This window comes from Centropristis striata, chromosome 6, assembly GCF_030273125.1.
Source record: "Centropristis striata isolate RG_2023a ecotype Rhode Island chromosome 6, C.striata_1.0, whole genome shotgun sequence".
Taxonomy (NCBI): domain Eukaryota; kingdom Metazoa; phylum Chordata; class Actinopteri; order Perciformes; family Serranidae; genus Centropristis; species Centropristis striata.
In genome coordinates this window covers 26,423,227-26,449,589 of record NC_081522.1, presented here as the reverse complement: position 1 = coordinate 26,449,589, position 26,363 = coordinate 26,423,227, and the positions used below count along the sequence as shown (strand labels likewise).

The 26,363-nt window shown below is 41.2% G+C and overlaps 1 protein-coding gene across 2 annotated transcripts in view; it reads left to right on the top strand.

The window, feature by feature from the left end:
• Positions 1 to 17,468, top strand: part of LOC131973344 (alpha-2,8-sialyltransferase 8F-like) — a 30,978-nt gene extending 13,510 nt beyond the window's left edge. For both annotated transcript variants that reach the window (XM_059335324.1, XM_059335323.1), the window contains 3 exons: positions 16,478 to 16,590; positions 16,693 to 16,785; positions 16,865 to 17,468. In XM_059335324.1, coding sequence (XP_059191307.1) covers positions 16,478 to 16,590; positions 16,693 to 16,785; positions 16,865 to 17,342 — 684 coding nt within the window. In that variant the 3' untranslated portion in view covers positions 17,343 to 17,468. The remainder of the gene's footprint in view (positions 1 to 16,477; positions 16,591 to 16,692; positions 16,786 to 16,864) is intronic.
• Positions 17,469 to 26,363: the final 8,895 nt, after the last annotated feature.

Here is a 26,363-nt window from a genome sequence, read left to right as displayed (position 1 = left end):
GAAAACATTGCCTGTATGTTTTTTGGTAGCATATTATTTCTGGCTTTGAAGATTGTTTGGGCAGTTTTGAATTCAACCAGATCAGGAAATTTGAGAGTTTTGGACTGTATGAATAGTTGATTAGTATGTTCATGATAAGTGTTATGCCCCAGTCTAGGGGCCTAGAGCACAACATGAAAAGGCCCCATCTTCCCCATCTCCCAAGTAGCCACAAACAAAGATAAGTTTGAAGAATGGGTAAATACTTATTTACAAAGAGAACTTAGGTAAATACAAATATTCTTCAATTTAGGGGTGGACTAAAGCCAAAATAACAAACAAAACAATTCTATCTTAAAAATAAGAAATTTACCTGAAAAACCAAAAGATACAAAATCTTACCTCCCTACCTATTTAACAAGAGAAAACGAGAAACAAAACCTGGCAACCCACCCTTACTGCTCAAAACAAGGGAATTAAGTCCAAAACCACAAGTTAACTCAAAAGGTGTGAACCGGTTGGGAGAAGAGGAGAATGAGGAAAAAGCCTGCTGCCACCGACGGCTGCCATCTTGGCTCCATTTAAACCAGGTGGTTCCGGCTGCAGCCAATGAATAGTTGATTAGTATGTTCATGATAAGTGTTATGCCCCAGTCTAGGGGCCTAGAGCACAACATGAAAAGGCCCCATCTTCCCCATCTCCCAAGTAGCCACAAACAAAGATAAGTTTGAAGAATGGGTAAATACTTATTTACAAAGAGAACTTAGGTAAATACAAATATTCTTCAATTTAGGGGTGGACTAAAGCCAAAATAACAAACAAAACAATTCTATCTTAAAAATAAGAAATTTACCTGAAAAACCAAAAGATACAAAATCTTACCTCCCTACCTATTTAACAAGAGAAAACGAGAAACAAAACCTGGCAACCCACCCTTACTGCTCAAAACAAGGGAATTAAGTCCAAAACCACAAGTTAACTCAAAAGGTGTGAACCGGTTGGGAGAAGAGGAGAATGAGGAAAAAGCCTGCTGCCACCGACGGCTGCCATCTTGGCTCCATTTAAACCAGGTGGTTCCGGCTGCAGCCAATCCCAGCCCAGGCGTGGAACCTCTCCACCAATCGCACCGTGGCTACGGCACACCCCAATCTGCAAAATATTGAGGCGTGGAACCTCTCCACCAATAACACCACGGCTATGGCACACTCCAATCTGCATATAAAAAAGGAAACCAAAACACAGGGCACACATACAAATGCAGTTGGCTAGAAAAATAACTATAATATGACCACAGTCATAACATAAATTACATTATGGATTATTCTAATGGCTCGCTTCTGAAGAATACACAACGGTTGTAAAGAGCTTTTGTATGTGTTTCCCCAGATTTCTGAACAGTAATGCAAATATGGTAATATTAATGAGTTATAAAGAATACGCAGTGATTTATTATTCAGGAAGTGCTTAGCTTTGGACAGGACTGAAATGCTTCTTGATAGTTTGGTTTGTATGTGTTTTATAGGTTTCCAGCAAATTCTGTCGTCAATGATTACCCCTAGAAATTTGTTTTCATATACCCTTTCTAAGTTTACGCCCTCTATTTGTACCTGAATGTTTTCCGATTTTTTACAGTTTCCAAATATCATCATTTTAGTTTTATTTAGGTTTAGAGATAACTTATTCCTGTCAAACCAGTTTTTTAGTTTACTAATCTCTGCGGTCAATGTGGACAGAAGTTGCTGCAAATTTTCCCCAGAAACCAGTATATTTGTGTCATCTGCAAAAAGTATGAATTTGAGATTTCGATACATTGCAAATATCATTTATGTACAAGTTAAATAACATTGGTCCCAGCACTGACCCCTGCGGAACCCCAAACACGATGTCCAAGCATTCTGACTTAAATCTATCCATCATCACAAATTGTTGCCTTCTCTCTAAATAGCTCGTCACCCAATTCAAAAGTACCCCCCGGATCCCATATTGTTCTAGTTTTGTAATTAATATATTGTGATTTATTGCATCAAATGCTTTAAGTCTATAAATGTCCCGATCGCAAATTTCTTACTGTCCGTGGAGTTAGTGATTTCTTCTGTGAGTTCTGTTAAGGCTAGTGCTGTTGACCGGTTTGCTCTGAAACCATATTGACTGTCGGTGAGTAATTTGTATTTATCTATGAATTTGCATAATCTATCATTAAAAAGTTTTTCAAAAAATTTGGAGAATTGTGGGAGCAGAGAGATTGGCCTATAATTTGTGAAGTGGTGTTTATTGCCAGTTTTGTATATCGGTATGACTTTGGCTGTTTTCGTTTTATTAGGAAATTGTCCAGTTTGGAATGACAGGTTACAGATGTGTGCTAATGGTTTAGAGATACCCTTAATTACCCTTTTAACAGATTTTATGTCAATGTCATCACAATCAATGGAAGTTTTGTTTTTGCATTTGTTTACAACATCTATAATTTCTTTCTCGAGAACAGGATTGAGGTACATTGAGCTGGTGTTTCTCTTAATAGGTGTATCATGAGGTAGGGTATCTGTCATAGGTATTTTTTCCGCTAAATTTGGTCCAATGTTTACAAAATAATTATTAAACTGATTAACCACTTCTTCCATTTTATCTATTTTTTTTTTATCATTTTCGCTGAAATACTGGGGGTAAGTGATATGTCTCGGGGTATCTCTAATCACATTATTTAATATGGTCCATATGCTTTTAATATTATTTTTATTCTTTTCCTATATTGTACTATAGTATTATTTTTTACATATTCTGATAATACTTGTTAACTTATTTTTGTATTTCTTATATTTATTTTCTGTTTCCTTAGTTCTGTATTTGACAAATTCTCTATATAGAGTGTTCTTCTTTTTACAAGCATTGTGTCATCCTTTTGAGATCCATGGATAATTTTTATGTTTAGTTTTTCTGCTTTCTTCCCTAACTGGACAATTTTTATCATATAACTGTTTGAAAGATTTCACAAACTTATCATATGCTATATTCACATAATTTTCTTTATATATTGAGTCCCAGTCATATGCAATCAAATTGTTTTCTAATGTAGTCATAGATTCCTCTGTTCTGACTCGTCTGTATTGTGGTCTGTTGTCTTTGTAGGTTTTGTTGTAGTTGCAGTTATAGACAATAAATACAGGTAAATGGTCAGTGATGTCATTTATTAATAATCCGCTTATTATGTTGTTATCTAGGACGTTTGTGAAAATGTTGTCAATTAATGTGGCACAGTGTGAGGTGATTCGACTGGGTCTAGTTATTTTAGGGTACAGAAGGTCAATATTGTAGTCTCCGCAGATAAACATGGTTTTATGGTTTGTTTTTGTACATTTTTCTGCAACCCAGTTAATGAATTAATCTATATTGGAGCCTGGAGTTCTGTACAGGCAACTGTATCAATATCAATGTTTTTCTTTTTTTCCATTAATATTTCAATTGTAACACATTCTAAAACATCATTTATCACTGTTGACATATTTTCTACTACCTTGTAGGTGAGATTTTGATCTGCAAACAAAGCCACACCACCTCCATTCTTGTTTTCTCTGTTTTTACAAATCATTTCGTAGCCTTCGAGTTCAAAGTCCATGCCCCTTTCATTGTTAATCCATGTTTCTGAAATGGCAATAATGTTGAATGGCTGCGAGAATTGTCCAAGGTAATACTTTATGTTGTGGAAATTGGCATACAGGCTTCTGCTATTGAAATGAATGATTGAGAGTTTGTGTTCGGTCTTGATGGTATTAATGAATTGTTCTTCATTGTAGTAGTGGCAGTTATTTTTTATGCTGTGAAAGAAATTAGTCTTGGGATCTATATCATTTTCAATGTCATGTGTGTGATAGTTACTGTGTTGAAAGGTCCGTAGTTCCACATCCTCATAATCAGCAATCCTTTGTGATAAATCATTCTGTCCGGGATATGTGTGAGTTGTGTTTGTCATCAGAGTGCTTTAACATACCTGGTTTGTAGATTATGTGTGTAGCTGGATTATGCCTGGGATGAGTGTGTAATTTAAACATCTCTGGGTGGTTTTGGTGTACTGGTACGGGGGTGGATAACCAGCTTGTCGTGGCGTAAGTAGGCTATTTCCCCCCTCTCTCTTGCAGCTCTTAGCTCTGGCATCAGCTCCTTCCTTTTTTGCCTCACAGATTCTGTGAAATCTTCATTTTTGTAGATCCTGGTTCCTTTGAGTGCCTTAGTGCGCTGTGGGATGGATGTTCTGTCCTTGTGTCGGAGGAATTTCACCACTATCGGCCTTGGTCGTTCACCTCCAGGTTTCCCTGTGCGATGGGCCCTCTCCACCTCCACGTCCTGCTGCAGCTGCAGCTTGTCAGCCAGCACCTTCTTCACCTTTTCCTCTGCCTCTGCCCAGGTCTCTCCTGGTGATTCTGCAATGCCATCTATCACCAGGTCGTTACGTCTGGACTGTCCCTCCAGATACTCCATCTCATCCGTGGCAACCAACAGACTCTCACACATTTTATACAGGTCTGTCTGGGTCGCGCTGCAGTGCTCGGTTTGTTGCGTGTTGGAATTCTTTATGTCATCCACCTCTTTCTGCGTGAACTGCAGGCTTGTTTTGATGTCATGTAATTCCCTTGATAGCGCATCTAAGCGTGTATTTGTTGTGTCCAGAATATCTTTCACAAAGCCTCTGAAGTTGTCACTTTGTTGCTGTATCAGCGCCACATACATCTCTTTCTGTTGGAGAAGTAACTCGCTCACCTGGGAAAAGGGTACGTACTCCTCTTCCACTTTCGCCTCCGCCTTTGACCCTTTGGCTGGCATTCTGATTTTGTTCTGGTTTGTTTTGGTTCACCTGCTCAGGTACCGCGAGGTGTCTCATTCATTGATATTTCCATCATTAACATCTGTCACTATTTTGGTATCATGATTCTTCCTCAGATGTTTTACCACAGACATTATTTAACTGCTTTGCTCTTGTAACTTCTGCCACAAGTCATGCAGGTTGTGTTTCTTTAATAAATCTAATGAGTCTGACAGCTCATAAAGGTGAGCTAAGGTACCTTAATGTTTATTATCCCAAAGGGGTCATTTGTTGCACCGCCAGCAGCTTTACAGTCAGCACACCAATCGGTACACAAACAGATCACACCAGTTCCTCTTATTCAACAGACCAAAAGGAGCAGGAACTATTGACTTCTTAAATGTATTGGTCAGGAAATGGTGGCAGATTTATGTATGATTTATGGTAGAAACCTGAACTCACTGAACAAAGGTGGCTAAGGTGGACAGGGTTTAACAGGACATTCTTTATGACTTTGTTCACTTGGAGAGATAAATTAATATCATGTCTGCAATTTTACTGTGTATTCTAACAATCCCTCCTCACCTGTTACTGTTTTGACCCATACCAATAAAAGAGATTATGGAAACGGATACAATAAAGAAATTTTTAAAAAATCTCATCAAGATGACGTCAATTTAAAACTTCTGAGCTTTTGATAAAAATACATGTGCTGATGATCCTTTGCCAAATGAGCATCAGTATAAGGTTAACTTCTCAACAAATATTATTGAAAGTGTAGAGCAAATAATGTGGTGAGAGTTAAGCTAGTATCTCTTTATGAGGGTCTCTAGAGGGACTATGTAGCTATTTGTATGACAAAGTGTGATTAAATAATGTAACCCTGAGTGATCTATATGATGTCATATGTATAATCAATATGCTGCAGAGATTTAACTGAAAGGTGGAGAAGTACTGGAAGAGAGGAGAAGTACAATAAGGCCTAGATAAGAATGTTAAGTTTGTGCCAGAAAAACACCTGTGATCTTTCGCCAGAGATGTTGTTTTAAGTGCTGGTAAGAATAAGAGAGAAGCAAGAATAAGAATAAGAAGCAAGGTTACCCAGCTGGGCAAGAAGCAGCATTTACAAGGGCTAAATACAGTAGCATACTCTGAGTGAGAAATGAAAAATAGAAAAGGCTCTGTGTATAACAGACAGAGATGAGTAAGAAGTAAGAATATAGAAAAACTCTGTGGGAACTAACGGATCATTTTAAATCATAGTAGATAAAGCATAGAAAGGCCCTATGGGAACCGATGAGTGATTTTAAATCATAGTAAATAAAGCATAGAAAGGCCCTATGAGAACCAATGCGGGATTTTAAATCATGGTAATATTTTCAACCCCTAAACATATTGATGTCTCTCTGCCAGGGGATGAGGTAATGCCACCTGCACCTAGGGGGGGCGGATTTGGAGCAGCCCCTAGGAGGAGAAATCTAAAGAATTAACAAATTTTATTGGAGGAAAGGTCATAATAAATATTAATGATGGGATGGACAGATGTGTGTGATTTCTCTATAAAATCTCATGTAAGTGTCATTTCGAGTTAGAGAGCTTATGGACTGCACCTTGTGTGTATTATATTTGTTCTCTCCACTTTTTATCGATAATAAAGTGTGTCACAAGATCTTGGACTCCTGCTTGAAGATTTTTGAGACTTGTTAGAGAGTTTTTTTGGAGCTGTTTTCCAACGGGGCTTTTGATTAATTGTTAAAGATAAGAGAAGTAATTTTTTCCAATTGGACTCCTTTAAAAACTAATTTATGAGCTATTTGACCTACAACTTGGACCAATAAATTACACAACATTTTGGCGAGCCAGCCAGGAGGGAAAAGGATCCGGGAGGCATCCGTCACCAGCGGCGTCATCTCATCCTGTCATCAGAACCACGGGCCCACTAAAAATCAAGGTAAGCAGAACGTTGTCTCTGCAAATTTGATCAAAGTGGTGTCTGAGTGACAGGTGAGGTCCGCCCAGGTGAGGAACTGCTTTCTAAACTGTGATTCTTCCCTCTTGAACCCAATCTAATTTGAATTAATTAACCCAAGTTAACCATTGCAGGAGATAACAGAGATTTTGTGACAAACCATGTTGTCTGTCTAAACTAACTGTGTGTGCTGTCTATTTTACGTTTGTCCAAATCTGTCTGCATGTCTCAGCAAAACCATGGCGCGGAGAGAGTGAATGCGTGTGATCAGATACTGTTCAATGTTTGCATTGTAATCTGGTTGCTGGCAACAGCCGCGTTTGACGGAGGTCTAATTTGGCAGGTGCTGAGACAGTGATAGTTGAATAGATAAGAAGTAGTAAGTCATAAAAAAAGAGAGAGCTGTGTAAGTGAGTGATTGAAGTTCTTAATGTTGAGTCTTAATTAAAATGTAAATGTCTAAATTGTTGACTTAAGAACACCTTTTTTAAAGAAAAAAAAAAAAAGGGTCTGACGGAGAGCACTAGATACTGTTGTTAATGTTAGGGAAGTGTATTTAATAACGTACTTGTGCTAAAAGAGGTTGAAAAGAATAGAGTGAGAAAGGGAAAGAATTTTGATAGAAGTATAAGGAGTCAAGGCAGGCAAGACTGTTGGTGTTTTATGTTATGAGGAATAAGAAAAGACGTCTCACTACCCAGCGGAGGTAGCTAAATGATTTGAGGAACAAATCATTTAAGGCATGCGACTGTCCAGCGGAGGCAGCTACCGTCAGAGTGTACGGTATTCCTAGGCGCCCCACTTCGTTTACAGTAGGGGCAGTATATAAGAAATGTATAATAGTGGCAGCAAGCCCAACTAAGTTGTTCTCCTTGCTCTTTTGTAGTTTAGTAATGTGTATATAGACGCTGTTTGAGTGTATATAAACGCTGGTGTGAGTTAATAGCGAGCCTGCTGGAGCCGGCTGGCTGAGAGGGCGAGAGAGGAAAAAGAGAGAGCAGAGAGATAAGACACACACACACACACACACACAGGGGAGAGATAAAAACGGCACACACACACACATCCACATCCACCTTAACAACAGACTGCTTAAAATACGCACACACATTTGTATAAATCTGACTTTTTCGTTTGAAGGAGCAGAAAGGATTGAAAATTTACAGCCCATAACGCGTCAGTTGTTACGGAGCAAATAACCTTAGGAATTCTAATTATTCTGAGCTTCATAAATAGGTTCTTAGTGGAGCTATTTGGAGAGTAGTTGAGAGTTGGAGTGAAAATTAAATGATAAATACATTTAAGTATAAATATATACATATAAATAAATAGAAATAAATAGGCTCTTAGTGGAGCTATTTGGAGAGTAGTTGAGAGTTGAAGTGAAAATTATATATAAATAAATTTAAATATAAATATATATATATAAAATAAATAGAAATAAATAGGTTAAAGAAGGAAAAATACACAATAGTACAGTAAGAAGGTATAAAATAACCCAAAATAGTGAAATAAGGAGGGGTAAGAGAATATATGGCCAAAGATCGAATGAGTAGTGAGAGTGAAGAGGAAAATTAACCCCTGAACATATTACTACTGAGGGAGACATTGAAACCCATGGTATCAGAACTCATTTGTTGTTGGAACGTTCATAAATTGACGTATACGGCATAGAGCACTGGCAGACAGAACAGAAGATCTGTCAAAAGTTGTGACACCTCACTCGAATTCTTAAATTAACCCAAACCAAAAAGGAATTTCCTGCAGTGTCGTGGGAAGGAATAATACGTAGAATCTGGGCCCCACCCTAGCCACAATATTAGAGAGTTTGTGCCAAAATCCCCTAATTACAGGCACCCTCCCGTTGCGCCCGTGGCTGGGCATTCCTGACGATTTAACCATCGCAGGAGTATACAGGAAAGTTTGAATACATAGTGAAAACCCGAGCCAAGGACAGGACTGAGAATTTGCTTTACAACTCCCCCAATGGTGGAAAAAAGTTGGGATAACTGTTAGCAAAATAATAGTTCTTATCAGAACCAGAGAAGAGGGACAGCCGGAACTTACTAGGCAGGATACGGGAGCTAAACAAGAGATCATGGGCGCTAAAATGATAAAAAGCGGAGGATTGTTAACCCCAGTAGAACTAGTAATAAGACAACACCCGGATTATGCCAAACAGATCCAAAAGTGCATGAAGAGGTGGAACAGACGTACAAATGGCAGACTGTGCTGGCCCACTAACGGGACGTTCGAAGCAGCATGCTGTAGAGAGGTGGAGGCCAACATCAAGCACTTTAAGGCCAAAGACACAAGTAACAGCAGAGAAGGGAAACGGGCCAGAGAAAGAGAGGTGCTCAGCTGGTTCAGAGAAACAGCAAGACAACATGTGATGGACGTCAAACAGATGCCAGCCATGATGGATAAAGAGGAGACGGAACAACAGACCACGCCTGCAGCACAAGGGGAGATGACTCAGCCTCCACTATATGCGCCCCCTACAGTTCAGCCCATGATCCCACCTGTAGCTCTCACCACTGCTCAACCTCCTACAGCTCCCCCTGCTGGCCCATCCGGGACAGGACAATATCCACTAAGGGCACAGGGAGATACCACTGAAGGACAAATGATGGGAAAATTCACAATTAACTGGAACACACAACCAAATGAAGAAGTATCTGGAGAAGAGGATAAAAAGAGCATGACCTCCAGTGACATTGTCCGAGATAAGGTGAGAAGATCTGGCAACAAGGCACACCACACTGAAGCTGAGCCTGACACAGTGTGCTCCAGTGATGACTCTTCTGACACAGAAAAGCAGCAGCTCCGAGGGAAGAAGAAATAAAAGAGATTATCAGGCACGTTTCACCCGTACCAACCACAATAAAAAAGAACCTGGCAGTGACCAGAAAATACGCCCATCAACCTCTTGGGACGAGACATTTTGTGCCCGCTGAAAGCGACAATCATCTGCACAGACAAAGGCCTGAAACTGGACTTCATAAAAGAAAAAACATCTGGAATGATGGTGATGCAGCATGCTAAAGAAATCAGCAAACGACAGCAGGTCCAGCCTACAGTGTATTGGCTCCAACTACAAAATCCATCACACCTTGAAGAAAAATGGCAGAAGTGGAGGATGTTTGTTGAGAAACAGCTGCCTCCAGCACAGAAGCCACGATTGCCGTTGCACTGCACAATGATGTTTGATGACAAACAACAACATCAAGATTACAGAACCTGTTGGACAGACTTGCTGTGTCACAAAGCTCCTGTGCACATAGCTTGTGAAAACATATACATTGGACCACAAGGAGCGGCGGCAGCCGTTAACTTGAATGTGTGTGGGCGTGACTTAAGAGACTGGTTTGCTGTGCCTAACTCTGCCCCACATGTTACACTCATGACAACCAAAGGCTATGAGTCACACGATCTGGGACCAATGGTGAAGGCAGCGCAGCAAATACAGGAATGGAAATTCACAACTGACACACATGTGCAGACATCCCTTAATGGACAGTTCATGAAGATATCTGTGCGCACCTATGAAGAAGTACAACCTGTTCAGGTGCTGCTCAGTGAAAGGCCGCCTACTCAAATGCCACTTTCAGAAAAACATAATGAACTGTTAGGTAACATACCATCCGGGTTGTGGTCAAAACATAAAACAGATGTAGGATTAGTAAAATCTGCACAACCAGTAAAAATAAAAATAAAACAGGATGTTACCCTACCGTACAGGAAACAATATCCTCTGAAACCACATCAAGTAGCAGGGATAGAAACAACAATCAAGGGCCTGGTAGCAGCAGGTGTGTTAAAACCAACCAAAAGTCCCTGTAACACTCCTATCTTTCCTATAAAGAAACCAAGCTCAGATGACTACAGACTGGTGCATGATCTACGCGCCATCAATGCAGTAGTGGGTGCAGAGATACCTATAGTACCAGATCCACACACATTACTTTCAAATATCCCTCATGACGCCTGCTGGTACACAGTCATTGATCTATGCTCAGCATTTTTTAGTGTGCCATTACATCCCGCATCACAGTTTCTGTTTGCATTCACATTCAAAGGACAACAATACACATACACACGCCTCCCACAGGGATATGTCGAGAGCCCATCGATTTTTAACAAAGTATTGTCAGATGATTTACAACACGTAAATGTCACTAGCATCGTTTTGCAGTATGTTGATGACTTGTTAGTTTGTAGCACATCTCAGGCGCAGTGTGAGCATGACTCAGTCCTGGTCCTGCAGGCTTTAGCAAAGGGGGGACACAAAGTAAGTAAAGACAAATTACAATTTTGTCAGCCACAAGTTGAATATCTGGGCAGGCAACTGTGTGGCAGCAAGCGTGCTATTGCACCCTCCCAGATCGAAGCAGTGACAAAAGCCCCTAAACCACAAATGGTGGGGCAAATGCTCTCCTTTCTGGGGATGGCGGGGTTCAGCCGCCCGTGGATCTGCGACTACGCTATTAAAACAGCCCCGTTAAGAGGTTTGATACGGGCCGCGGGTCAGACGGACGGCTCAGCTACACTACAGTGGCACCCTGAGGCAGAGGGAGCTTTTGAAGCCCTCAAAGCAGACATGCGAACAGCGCCAGCACTAGGTAATCCTAATTATGCTAATGTGTTCCACTTATATGTTGCAGAAAAAGCAGGTTATGCGTGTGCGGTTCTGATGCAGGACACTCCCAGTGGTAAACAACCATTAGCATATTATAGCACCAAGCTGGATAACATTGAAACAGGTCTTCCTCCATGTTATCAGGGATTGGCAGCGGCAGCTTTTGCCTTTCAGAAAGCGTCAAGCATCACAATGGGACACCCGACTATTTTGTATACGTCACATCAATTACATGCACTAATCACAAGTCCCAGATTTGTTTTGACACAGGCTCGACGGACAGGCTATGAGGTAATCCTTGCTGCCCCAGAGCTTACAGTACAAAGATGCACCACAATCAATCCTGCCACCCGGATGGTGACTCCTGTAGACGGGACACCACATGACTGTCTCCAGACAATAAATGAGTTCATGAAACCACGTAAAGATCTAGATAATCAACCAATAACTGCTGAAATAACTCTGTTTGTGGATGTTTCCTGTTTTAGAGATGCAGCAGGAAACCACGCTGGTTACGCCATAATACAGTTGCAGTCTGACGGCTCTTTCTATGAGGTACAAGCCACTAAACTTAACCAGCCTTGTTCAGCGCAGCTCGCAGAAATCAAGGCTTTGACTGCAGCATGTCACTTGGCAGCAGGTAAGACCCTAAATGTATATACAGACTCACAATACGCCTATGGCGTGTGCCATGTTTATGGCGTCACGTGGAAGCAAAGAGGCTTTTTAAGGGCAGATGGCTCTCCAGTAACTCATGGGGAAGCTATTTCAGCTCTGCTAGAGGCCATACACCTCCCTAAAGCACTTGCTATTATCAAATGCCCGGCCCACCAAAAAACTGACTCCCTGATAGCCAAAGGCAACAATTTAGCAGATGAAGCAGCTAAACGTGTAGCTACGCCCACATGCATGGGACCACTTTTAATGGCAGAGAATCTGGAACCTATAACAAACATAACATCTCTTAAAGAAGCACAGGAAAGAGCCGGTCCGTGGTCACATCAAATATGGATCAAAAGAGGCGCAATTAAAATCCAAAATAATCCAGACCCACATAAAAATGGCCTCTGGCTCAGTGCACAGGGTCAATTTGTCCTCCCACCGGCATTGGTACCAATTGCCATTCAGGAAGCGCATGGTCAAGACCATGTCGCTAGGGGGGAGATATTGAGACGACTGCAAGCAGTCTGGTGGTCACCAATGTTGGCACACAGAGTTGATAGATGGATAAATGCATGCACGGTATGTAACACGAATAATGTCAGGAGAGCGTTCACGACACCGTTAGCACATGTTCCGGTGCCTGAAGGGCCATTTCACCATCTGCAAATGGATTACATAGATATGATAGACAGAAAGAATGGTTACAGGTACATTCTTGTGGTTGTGGACAGGTTTACCAAGTGGGTGGAAGCAGTTCCAACAAAAGGTCCAGATGCGAGGTCAGCAGCTAAGTTTCTGTGTAAAGAAGTTTTTCCACGGTTTGGAATACCAGATGTAATGAGCTCTGACAATGGTCCGCATTTTACAGCTAATGTGATGAAAATTGCCATGAAAATGCTAGGAATTAAGCAGAAATATGGCTGTGTGTATCACCCTCAGTCACAGGGACAAGTAGAACGAGCTAATGGAGTTTTGAAGAACAAAATCACAAAAATTATGGCTGACAGTGACCATAAGCTAAGCTGGGTGGAGGCATTGCCACTTGCTTTGATGAGCATGAGAACACAGTGTAACAGACTAACCCACCTAACACCGCATGAAGCACTAACAGGGAGACCGATGCCGGTCCCCTTTTACAGAGGACCCTATGAAGGGCCTCCGCTTGAACAATATAAACATCTAACGCAAATATACAAGGCTATCTTCCAACAGGTCAAAACTGTGATAGAGGCTAAGGCCACACAGTTCCCACCACTTCCCTCAACAGGCGTGGCTCCCAGGTGACCCTTCTGAGCAATGGATGTCTCGGATGCACGACCCGTCTCCTGCGCAGGGACCGAGCATGCTGCAGGTGCTGTTGGAACAACCCGCACCACCAAAACCAGGGCCAGGGAATCAGCAGGTGAGACCATCCAAGTCTACTGCCAAAACTCCCCGGCACATGCAGCAGCCAGTGGCCCAGAAGTCTCTACAGCGCCAGTGGGAGGAGCAGATGATGATTGGAGAAGGATGGCCGGCGACTGAGGATATTGACGAATCCACCTCATCGGACGAGGAGGAGAAGGAGGCCAACTACGCCCTACTGCAGCCAGGGGGAGGAGCAGAGGCATTGGCAAAAATGACCATGGCGGCATTCTCCAGGTACCTGAAGGGCCGTACCCCTGAAGAGGTTGCCAACCTCCGGAAGGAAAGGGCCAGAATCAAGGCCCGGATCAACTGGGCAGCAAAGCGTGACCGCCCCGAAGCGGCTGCAGCACAGAAGAGAGTGTGGGCTAGCACCAGGAAGACGCTGGAGAGAGCATGGGCGGTTGAAAGACAGGCAATGAAACAGGAGTGGGCCAGCGAGCGGGAGAGATTGCTGGCCAGATGGAGGCACGAGATGGAAATCCGGGTTGACAAACAAAACCTGGTGAGGCGCCTCCTACGTGAGCTGGAAATCTACAGACGCCACACTCGGGAACTCTCCCCTAATGCGCCATGTCGTGTGGCACTAACTCGGGCATTGGCTGATATGATCGCCGACGAAGACAACCTGCCCACTCACCGCAGCCCAGCACCCTCTCCTCGAAGCCCATCACCCTCATATTCACCCACCACTCCTATCCGCTTACCAAGCCCTGATGAGGGACCCGGGGTCCCTATCCTCTACATCTGAGACCTTCCTGGACCTGAGGAACGCTGAGAACCCCATCACCAGGCATCACATGTAACCTCTCCCTGGTGGTGGCACTCCACTGTGCGTCTGGCACATTGAGCAAAAGATCTTCATCTCAGCAGATTTAATTTCTTTTTACCATGGTATAATCATGTTTACTTTATATGACTCAAAATGTGTGATGTATTGTAGCTCCCTTTTGGAGATTTCATAGTAAAGGTTTAATTGTCACACTACATTTGATAAAGTTAGTCAAACACTGGTAAAGGTTTTGATTGTCACATTACATTTATCTACTGTATCACCGCACTAAGATTTGTGTGAAAATATATACTGGACCAGTGTGCTGGAATTATATATCCTGTGTGACCTCATACATATACTACTGTAACGCTAAAACGCTTAGGAAACGAGTTTAAGGCTTGCACCTAGTCCTTGCAAGAGCTGGCAAAACTCCCACTTAAGCCGTAAAAATGGATCCTTGTCAATAGTGATAAAGTGAACCTAGTAGGGTGGCTACGGCCATCTTTAGACGGCGACATTACTGAGATGTGACTAATTAAGTCACATAGGGGGGATAATGTAGAGTAAATAATGTGGTGAGAGTTAAGCTAGTATCTCTTTATGAGGGTCTCTAGAGGGACTATGTAGCTATTTGTATGACAAAGTGTGATTAAATAATGTAACCCTGAGTAATCTATATGATGTCATATGTATAATCAATATGCTGCAGAGATTTAACTGAAAGGTGGAGAAGTACTGGAAGAGAGGAGAAGTACAATAAGGCCTAGATAAGAATGTTAAGTTTGTGCCAGAAAAACACCTGTGATCTTTCGCCAGAGATGTTGTTTTAAGTGCTGGTAAGAATAAGAGAGAAGCAAGAATAAGAATAAGAAGCAAGGTTACCCAGCTGGGCAAGAAGCAGCATTTACAAGGGCTAAATACAGTAGCATACTCTGAGTGAGAAATGAAAAATAGAAAAGGCTCTGTGTATAACAGACAGAGATGAGTAAGAAGTAAGAATATAGAAAAACTCTGTGGGAACTAACGGATCATTTTAAATCATAGTAGATAAAGCATAGAAAGGCCCTATGGGAACCGATGAGTGATTTTAAATCATAGTAAATAAAGCATAGAAAGGCCCTATGAGAACCAATGCGGGATTTTAAATCATGGTAATATTTTCAACCCCTAAACATATTGATGTCTCTCTGCCAGGGGATGAGGTAATGCCACCTGCACCTAGGGGGGGCGGATTTGGAGCAGCCCCTAGGAGGAGAAATCTAAAGAATTAACAAATTTTATTGGAGGAAAGGTCATAATAAATATTAATGATGGGATGGACAGATGTGTGTGATTTCTCTATAAAATCTCATGTAAGTGTCATTTCGAGTTAGAGAGCTTATGGACTGCACCTTGTGTGTATTATATTTGTTCTCTCCACTTTTTATCGATAATAAAGTGTGTCACAAGATCTTGGACTCCTGCTTGAAGATTTTTGAGACTTGTTAGAGAGTTTTTTTGGAGCTGTTTTCCAACGGGGCTTTTGATTAATTGTTAAAGATAAGAGAAGTAATTTTTTCCAATTGGACTCCTTTAAAAACTAATTTATGAGCTATTTGACCTACAACTTGGACCAATAAATTACACAACAAAAGCTTAGTTAATAACTGCAGCTAGATTATGAGGAGGGTTCCTTTTAAAGTCAATGAATACCTGAAGAATGAATGAATGACTAATGATTAAATGTGGGTTACAATTACTAATTGTTGAAAGAATAATCACATAACCACATGCACCGGATTTGGATATGACATTATATAAAGATATTATACATTTCGCTTTCCTAATAAGCCTCTTTTAGAAAGCTTATTATCATAAATGTTTTCTGTTGCTGTTGATTTCAGGAGCATCCACTCCCACTGACCCAAACCAATAAAAGATAAAGTCACTACAGATAAAAGATGAAGATAAAGAAATAGCAAATAATTTCCATAAAGATGTTAAAACCTTTGAGCATCCGATAAAACACTTGGACTTTTAAACAGCTTCAGACAGCTTTGTAATAAAAAAAAAGATTTATTTTAAAGTCAGATGTTGTTGTTTTTTGACCAATGACAAAAGCACATTATGTCAACCCAAAATCTGAAGTAATACAATGAATACATGTTGGGAATTTATAATAAACAATAAATAATTAGTAGTCAAGTAACAAGATTCAGGATTAAGGATGCTCAATTGCTATTGTATCATTTTCATTTTGTCTGGCTTTGATTCAAGAGGCATCCATTTAAAAAAAAAACATTGGACACGTGTGCTGTTGTTGGGAACGGAGGGATCCTGACTGACAGCGACTGTGGAAAGATGATCGATTCAGCTCAGTTTGTTTTCAGGTGAGAAAGTTGTCCAATGTAGTGGCTTGACAGGCTGATAACAATTGTAATCTCTTTAAATTCCATAGAACATTCTCTTGATCTTCTTTGCTGTTTGTTCAGGTGTAACCTTCCTCCATTGGAAGATGGCTATGAGAAAGATGTGGGCACCAAGACTGACCTTGTGACAGCAAACCCAACAATCTTTCAAAAGAAGTGAGTAATAGGATGAATCTCACTGCACCTTGAAATGTTCTTTTGTTTTTTTTACTTCACATCTGCTGTTTGTTTTCAGGTACGGGGCTCTAATGGGACGTCAGCGTCCGTTTGTGGAGAGCCTGCGAATCTATGGTGACTCCCTGCTGCTCCTTCCCGCCTTCTCCTTTGGGTTCTGCACTCCTCTGTGCATGAGGGCCCTCTATGCCACTGAGGACTTTGAAAGCCCCATTTGGCCCATCTTCTTAAACCCTGAATACCTCCAGAAACTGGCTGTCTTCTGGCGCTCCCAAGGCATAAAAGCAGCACGGCTCAGCACCGGCATAATGATGACTAGCCTGGCACTGGAACTCTGTTCTAACGTGCATCTGTACGGGTTCTGGCCCTTCAGTAATCACCCACATGGACTCTATGCCCTGACTAACCACTACTACGATGATGTAAAAGCTAACAGAGGACTCCACACCATGACGGCTGAGTTTGACCTCTTGCTGCAGCTGCACAGTCAGGGGGTGCTCAGGCTTCACCTGGAAGATTGTCGGCCAGGTAAAATGTAGTTCCAGGAACTAATGAAGTCTTTCGAATGGAATATTCTACTTTCATTGATTACAAGGATCAATCTGTCCAAGTAAGGTGCTCAGACTTGAGCTTAAATTCTGTGTTGGCCATTCAGCAAAAAGCATTTGTGCTGAAATCATTCATCTATTATCCTTAACCGTTTATCTCCGGTTGCGGGGATCCAGTTCCAGCTGACATTGGGCGAGAGGCGGGTACACCCTCCTTAAATCAGTCAACTGAGCTGCATGTGACTGTGGGAGGAAGCTGGATGACTGTGCCAGTGGATACCAGTGACTGAAGAGAACATGACCATGCAAACTCCACATAAAAGAGCTACTAGCCAGATTCCTACGACCCTCTTGCTGTGAGGCCAGAGTGCTAACCATGACACCACTGTGTGAGGTGCAACAATCATAAGAATGTGAACATTATAGTCTTAAAGTGTATCTAAAACTGGAATTATTACAACAAATGTTACAGCTGGAGCCTGCAGGGAGTTAATCTATTTAAATAGGAATTATTTATGAGGCCTTTTGCCAGAGGTTGACTTAGTGCTATATGTTGATAAATTATGAATGACAATTAAATAACAGACTGTGCGATATTTTGCATTTGCATAAATTTGGTTGGGTTTTGTGTAACTGAGTGTTGAAATTCATACTTCTAAAGTCTTAACAGTGATCTTTGTCATCTAGATAAATGTGTACAAGCTGTAAATGACCAAACTTGAAAACTCTGTGAACCAGTTTAGAATTCAATTTGAACAACAAAGAAAGGTTGTGATGTTTTCTTTTCTTGTGAAAAGTGTTAGATGAAAAGCAATGACGTTCAATTGAATGAATATTGAATAAATATTTATCAGAAATAGTTTTTGTATGTAATATCTGGCCGAAGTGGAATTCTAAAGATTTTCCTGAGACATCTCATCTTTGATGATTTAGTGTCTTTATGCCACTAAGTGTCCTAAAACCTGCCAAGATTTACCATTATAATCCAGTATTTCTTCATAAACCACACATTTGGCTGCAACACCATTTGACTCACTGATTTATTTGGAGAGTTTTACACAGCCACTGACACTGCATATAGCTCATTCGTGAATCCATAAGAATTATTCTGTTTTAATTAGCCTTATATTTCCATTCCCATATTATACATAGTCTACTATACATTACTGCACTTTCCAGCAAGTTCAAGTTTTTTTTTGCTTGTCCTGCTGCACTGTTATAGGTTGGACCAAACATGCAAATCTGGATGATGCTTTTACTTTGACTGGAAAAAGCCTAACTGACCATGGTAAGTCCTGGAGCAGTCTTTGTTCCACTCTTCACCAAATTATTAACAGTACTCCGTGTACAGTCTATAAAATAATGTCAATGTAAGGATAGTACATCTGGCCAGTTAGGTAATGGGATGAAATATTTGTTTCATTTTGGAGACAATGCCACAAATTGTACACAGTGAACTGTGAAAGGTTAAGAAACTAACTTTAAGTAGAAATACAACACTGTTCAACTCACATTAGCCAGTGTGCTAGCATGCTAGCTAACGTGAAGCTAGCTGACTGGCTAAGCTCAGCATTCTAAGACAAAGAGGTTACTATAAAAATGATCAGAATGCTAAAAACACATTATATGAAACAGTGAAAAGTAAAGTCACTAACTTGAGGATAAAAATCCTTGTAATGTGATCACTGGATGTCAAGATAACATTACTGGACAGGAAGTTAACTGACGTGCAGTTCGTAAAACAGATAGACCTTAGGCCGCGTTCAGACTGCAGGCGAATCTGATTCAAATCAGATTCCTACTCAAATCCGATTTTTAGGGCTGACTGTCCACACTGTTTTTAGCAAGTGTCCAAATCGGATATGGCTCTGTTCAGACTGGGCCACATTATTGAGAGATCTGACAGGTTGCCATGTCGCTGTCGCAATTATATGACGTCTGACGTCGTCACGGCGTCAGACGTCATATAATTGCGACAGCGACAACAACAACAACAACAAACATGAGGGAGGCAGGTCACCTCAGTAGGCTATATTGGCCCTATCACTGTCCAGTAGAGGTGCAGAACATCTCAAAGAAATGCGTGCCGCGTAGAGTGACGTCACGGACAGTCAAAACCGATCTGAGTGTTTGGAGCGGTTCAGACTGAGACGCATCTGTCCAAATGCGATCTGAAACTACCTCCCGAAGGTGGTTTCGATCCGGTTCGCAAAAATCGGATTTCATGTGATTTGTGACTGTTCAGACTTCAAAAGAGCCATCCAGTTCCAATCTGGATGGGCTAAAAATCGGATTTTGGCTGGCAGTCTGAACGCGGCATTAGTGTCTTAGATAACAATTAGGAATGTTAGCTAGTCACTGGGAAAAGCACCAACGTTACCTGATTTTCAAAGCTTATCTTAAATTAGGTTGCTCTGGCTCAGCATCAGCTGGAAAAGAGTAAAAGCTCACGGAGGAAAATTGAAAGTAACTGATTTAGAGCAAAGAAGGCCGGAGCTAAACTACATATAGCTAAACACACACTCCTCATAAACCTGACGGTGCCTTTCTTCGCTTCAGTAGCCAGCTAGGCTAGCTGGCTGGCTAAGCTCAGTATTTAAAGATACATAGGTTGCTTTCAAAATAAACAAAAATGCTAAAAACATGTTATATTAAATGAATGGTTAATACCATGTGTAGCTATTGTGAAGGATATTTGGTGTTTCCTGACATGGTGGGACATGAAGTAGGCGGCGACCTACTTGATATTCAAGATGCAAGGTGTTGCACCCTCAAGTAGATATGACTCCGCCTCACAGTTCTGGCAACTTTATTTGTCCCGGTTTGGTTATACATCCACTTTTTTCAGATGAGGCCTTCACAGACTCGTGACACAACGGAGCTGTTCTGGTGCGCTGGCATCACAGATGAACTACGACCTCAGTCCCGAAAATATAAAATATAAGCAAAATGAAAATACAACTTCAATGTATTATTAAAGTTATTACATGATTAAATTATATTAACTTCTTAAAACATAAAATATTGAAATGTAAATTAAATAATAATGTTTATATCTAGGTCTCAAAACCCCACCCACTAAATAAAATGTTGCCAAACATTTTCTTAATCTCCCAACGATTGAACACTTGGTGAAAAGGTAAGTAAACAGGTATGTATGACACACAGCACATTTTTTCTTTTACAGGATGATGAGGTTGTACTATCTTAATAATTCATTCTTTTTTTTCCTTTGCAAAAGTCTCTCATGGCCACAATACGGGATCAAATAGCCACAATACAGGATCGAATAGTCATAGTCCTTAAGTATTGAACGGTGCATAGTCCATAGAAGCAATGGTGGGCCCCCCAAATCTTCACAAATGGGACAAGGAAATGACCATCTACTCCCAGAACTGTGTTTACACATTTCTTAGCCATGTATTCAGTAAGTCTATTCTGTAAGAGTGCACACTACTAATTCTACCTTTACTGTATGTACCACACTACTGTTGTCACTCCAAAATAGTATCCTCATTTTCTGTACTTATTATTAAAATAAATGTCCAGTTAACCTTTTTTTCTATTCTGTAATGTGTGCCAATTACCACATCCTCATGAACTATAACTTGTGTAACAAAACAGAAATAAACTAACTTTTTAAAATGTCTTGTGTGTGTGTGCACTTCTATTCATGACAAAAAGGATACATGGTTGATGATCTGGTCGGCAGGTCATGGCTGGTCTCAGAGGGCTCTCTCACACAGACAGGGCAGGTTTTCAGCTGTTGAAAGGTTGGCTGCCCTAGTTGGTCATAGGTGTAAACACGCCTGGGCTGTCGAACTCTCTTAGGCCTTCCTCTCCATGTGTCAGCATCACTCTGCTCATCCTCTGATTTCACAGCTGGGGCGTCACTCTTGTCCTCCACGCCATGTTCCTTCTCCACATGTTCCTCTTCAGAGTAGTTCTCAGGTATAAACGCCACCTCAGTTCTGTCTCTGGATGTGTCACTCCTGGGGCAGAACTCTTCTGCTTCTGCACTGAGGGGCAGATCTGCATGTCTCTCTGCTGTCCACAAGTGATACTCCTCTTCACTGGAACTGTCTGTATCAGCTTGGTAAGTGTTGTGCTTGTGTGTATGTTGTCTTCCTGTACTCTGTTTTGTTCTGCTATTTTTCTCTTTCAGGTTGGATTAACCCGCCTCCGGCTCTTCAACCAGGTAAGGGCATGGCAGAAGTAGGTTTTGGTGTAACACACATTTTCTCCCAGTCCCTTGCAATGGCTTAACCACGTACACTGGACCATCAGGGCCTTTCCTTCCCTTGACAACATAAATCATGTCTTCCCAGTAACTGCACAGTTTTCCAGTGCCGCCTCTGGGTGTGAGGTTCCTTACCTGACTCAAGTGTAGCACTCCATGCACGCTGATTGTAATTTTTCTGTCCTCTTCTAGCACTTTTCTTCATATTCTGCCTTGCAATGGCATAGGCTTCTTGCATGACTTCTCTCCACTTCTCTGCATAGCCAGTCTGTGACTGGTTTCTCTCCTCTCCTTTCCTGGGGAACATCAGGTCTGCTGATGTTTTAAGGGGGTCTGAATATTTTCTGTACCCACTGTACATATATATATATATATAAATATATATATATAGCTGTCACCACCAGAGGGAGGTGTTGCACAAGATAAACTGACTCTGTATATCGGCTTGTTGGTGTAGAGGTATGGTCTCAGGTTCCAATCCCGGATGAGCCCTTGGCTTTTAATCAAGAGAAAGAAGTCACAAAACCAAGACATTCATATGCCATACAGTCAGTTTAGCACATAATAATATCAATGCAGTAATATTGTATCATGTTCAGTCACAGTTCTGTAAGACCACTTTAATGAACGCTTGTCTTTCACGTCCTCTGAGGTTAGCCCTGTAGTTGGTCATTACCTGCTTCCTTCCATCATCTAGTGACATATGTCCTGTCAGGACCTGCAGGGGACAAACCTCTATATTAACATTATTGTACCTAATTAATGATTACCAAATAATTTAAGAAAGCTTTAAAATATTATTTGTAAAAACAGCTGTATCATAAAATTCTGCAGATATTATATTTCAGCACAGTTTCCCATTGCACCTCTGAATGCTCTAGGTCTCTAATTTATGGTTGTAAAGTTTCATGAGGCTGTGATTATCCCAGAGGTCACAGCACCTCATTTTATACACTGAGGTTGAGACTCAAGAAAAGTCCTCACTGCAATGAACTGGCTACTGATGATTAACATCATCCTACAAGAAGAAAAATTGGCTCATTGAATTCACAAGAGCCTCAGCTTCCCACTGATACCCAGTTTATGTAATTCAAAGCCTGTTTATGGACCTAAAAAAATTAAAAGAATGGACAGATTTTTTTGCAGCCAAACTTAGCACCCCCTGCTGGAATTTTTGGTAGAATGCAGCTGCTCTAAAGACAGAATAACCTTGGTTTATGCCACAGCTGGAACACAGACATGCACAGAAACTTTCATTTGGTTTTCAAAGTGTTTCCAGTGAATGCACCTGGAATATATTTACAATTAAACTGTTGGTGAGCTGCAGCTTTATATGAGCTCTGTGACCATTTTAAGTTTCATAGACAACAGGGGGAAAGCTCACATTGTTAGCCTCAAGTGAAATATCGAAAACATTTCAGATTGCATTTAAAAGATCAGCTGCAACAGTCTTATTTCACCTAAAGAAAAATAGTGAAGCAACTGAGCCTTTTCACTTACATCTACAGTGGTACTCTAAAGGGAGTTTCACCAGTGGCAGCTCTCTGTGTCCATGAAATGTTGCAGCATGGATAGCACCATCTCATACTGTTGGTGCATATTTCTGGATGCTGTGGCCTGAGGGCAGCTGTTCAGATGGAAATACTTTGGTAAGCTTGGTAAGGTTAGCATTCTGTAATCATCTTTTCTTTACCTCTGTTCATGGACACAGATTGATATCAGCCTCAAGGTGATTACAGCTTTCTTTTCACTGCTAACAAGCATCGGTCATTTCTCTTTACTTCTCATGACCAACAGGCATCTTTGCAAAACAGTTTAATCTCTCCTCCCAAACTCACTCAAACCCCCAAACACTTAATATAAGTCTCATGATGAGCTCATTCCACTTTAACACTGGCAGCAGTTCTCACATATTGTCACTCATAACACACTGAACTCACACAAACACTGTTCTGCCCTCAGAGTTGTTTTCATAGTTTAAGATACTTGAAATGTTTGCATTATTTGTATTACATTAATATTGTGGTAGGAATGTACATGAAAAACACTCACTCAGTTATTATAGTTCTAAAGAGAACTGGACCTTTATTTTGAAAGCGCAACTTTTATTTTGAATACCTGAGCACTCTCCATCCAAGACGTAAGTGGCAAAGGACACATCGCAACCTTCAACCTGGGGACATTGTGCTGTTAAAGCAAACTTAAGTACAAAGGAACGAGTGGCCAATGGCTCTCGTTACATCAACCTCTCCAAGCAGCGACGGAAAAGTCCGCAAAGTTGAAGTGAAGACATCGTCCAGAGGCACTACAAAGACTTACCTGCAGCCCATCTCCGATGTGGTTCTTCTCCTAGGAAAGAATGAATAGGGATGGTCTGAAATGACAGAAGGAAATGGTTCGAAGTTAGTGGCTTATGCCAGACGGGGAGTGTTCTGCTCTCAGAGTTGTTTTCATAGTGTAAGATACTTGAAAAGTTTGCATTATTTGTATTACATTAATGTTGTGGTAGGAATGTACATGAAAAACACTCACTCAGTTGTTATAGTTCTAAAGAGAGCTGGACCTTTATTTTGAAAGCGCAACTTTTATTTTGAAGCGTGATCAGAGGCTACCTAGTGTTTACATTAGCAGCAACGGTAGCAGCCAGCAGTAAAGCCTGATTTCCACCGGGCTGGTTACTGCAGCGTAACGTCAGCGTCGCGTATGACGTTGCAAATAGGTAACACTCTAATCAATGAGAGCATTTCCACCGGGCGCGTAGCGTAACATTACTGCAGCGTCGCGTCAGCGTCTCTACGCGAGCATTAGGTAGGACTTCTATTTCTCCGCGAGACGCTGCCAACTCGCGTGAATCTCAACAGAGCAGATCGCACCAGACAGGAAGTCCGACTCAGAATCAGCGTAAAACACTTCCGCCCCTTTCAAAATAAAACACAATACGCAGTTCATGCAGCCTAAAACTACTTCACATCAACATTATGTTATGACCGGGGCACCAGATCGGCAATCAATCAATCAAAGGGTCTCAGAGGATCGGCGACACGGAAGACAAGAGACTGATTGTTGAAGTGGAACATCATACAATCATTTATGACATAACATATTGTTTTTATAAGGATAGATGGTCAGATCAACATATCTTTCACCTCAGAGAAGCAAAGTAAGTTGGTTTTTGTTGTTGTTGTTTACTTTATACGCACAGTTTATCCATAGACTGTATAAATAGAGTTTAAAGTTTATCACGGGATCTTGCGGTCTCCCGTATGGTCAGGATTATCGCGTGATCTCGTTATCTCGCGTGTATACGGCCGGCTCGCTAAGCTGACGTGCTGCTGCAGTAACGCGCCCGGTGTGAATTGACAGACGCAGCAAAAACGCTGTGGAGACGTGCTGCTGCTGTAACGCGTCCGGTGGAAATCCCCAGTAAGAAAGACGGACAGTCACTCTCTGAATCTTCTCTTCTCTTCTCATGCTCACGAAAGCAATGGCTGTAAGTTCATGAAGTAGGAGTTTATATGAATGGTTAGGAATATATGACATTAAGTTTAGTGCGACAACATATGTTTATTGACTGATAAATCATGCAAGAAGTTAATGTAATGAGCTAATGTAAGTGTGTATCCACATTGTATGCTAGCAATGATAGTATATTAGCCTATTGTTAATGTGAATAGCTATTTTTGGTGCGCAGTTCTTGTACTATATTTTAATAGTATAATTCAACACTGTTTATTGGGAACATGCTGTAAAGGAAACTGAGTTTTATTATTTTCTTTTGCAGTTTCACTCGTGGTATTTCACCATATTAGAAAGGAAATAAAGGGAGCAAGACGCTCTAATCCTGGCTCAAGTGTAGTGTCATACCTGAGTTTGGCTGACTGTTGAGCTGTGATAACGTACAAGAAGTACTCAATGCACAGGGAGAACAGTACAAACACTTATAACAGGAAACATTACATACATGATAACCTTCTCACACAAATTACATGACGAGAATTGCACCATTTCATTTTGTTGAATGTACCAAAGTATATTAAGTCAGAAATGTGTCAGAAATGCAGCAGTTTTCTTCAATCAATTTTTCTGTCTTTATATGTAGAAATGTACATGTGAAAAACTAAGTAAAAAAAAAAAACTTAAATACCTAAGCTGCAATAATAATCACACATGCACACACACACACACACACACACACATACACATAGAATAGAATAGAATGGAATGGAATGTGACCATAGTGAATGGAATGGAACACATTAGAATGTTGAGGTGTCAGTTCATACATAAATAGAGCTCCCTGTACAGATTCACCTCAGTTTGGCCCACAATCCCACAGAGGACACCTGGACAGCTCTGAAGCTGGAGACGGGCCGCGGCAAACCACTTGACTGTGGTCAGGTTTCTTTGGGGGCCCCCGTGATGTGGAGGTGCATCATCTGGCTGACTGGCTGATTAATTTCAAGCTCTTCTGACGTCATCATGTGTTACATATTTAACTTATAAATATGTAACACACCCAGTAAGTACTGGTGATTCAAGTCCAGATGTCTAGGTTCAGTGGTGGAAGATCTGAATGCTTCCTCCACCACTGGTAGGTTAGAGCCAGGCTAAATCTGTCTTTAAGGCATCCGGCTACCTTTAACTTCTGGGTACTAAGTTAGCTTTAACCTGCCTAGACACCTGCAAGTCACCAAGTTGACTGGGAGACGTCTGAATAAGTTAGATTCTTCAGCCTTTTCCAGCCGGTGTTCACCTTTCATGTCAGTTGCTCT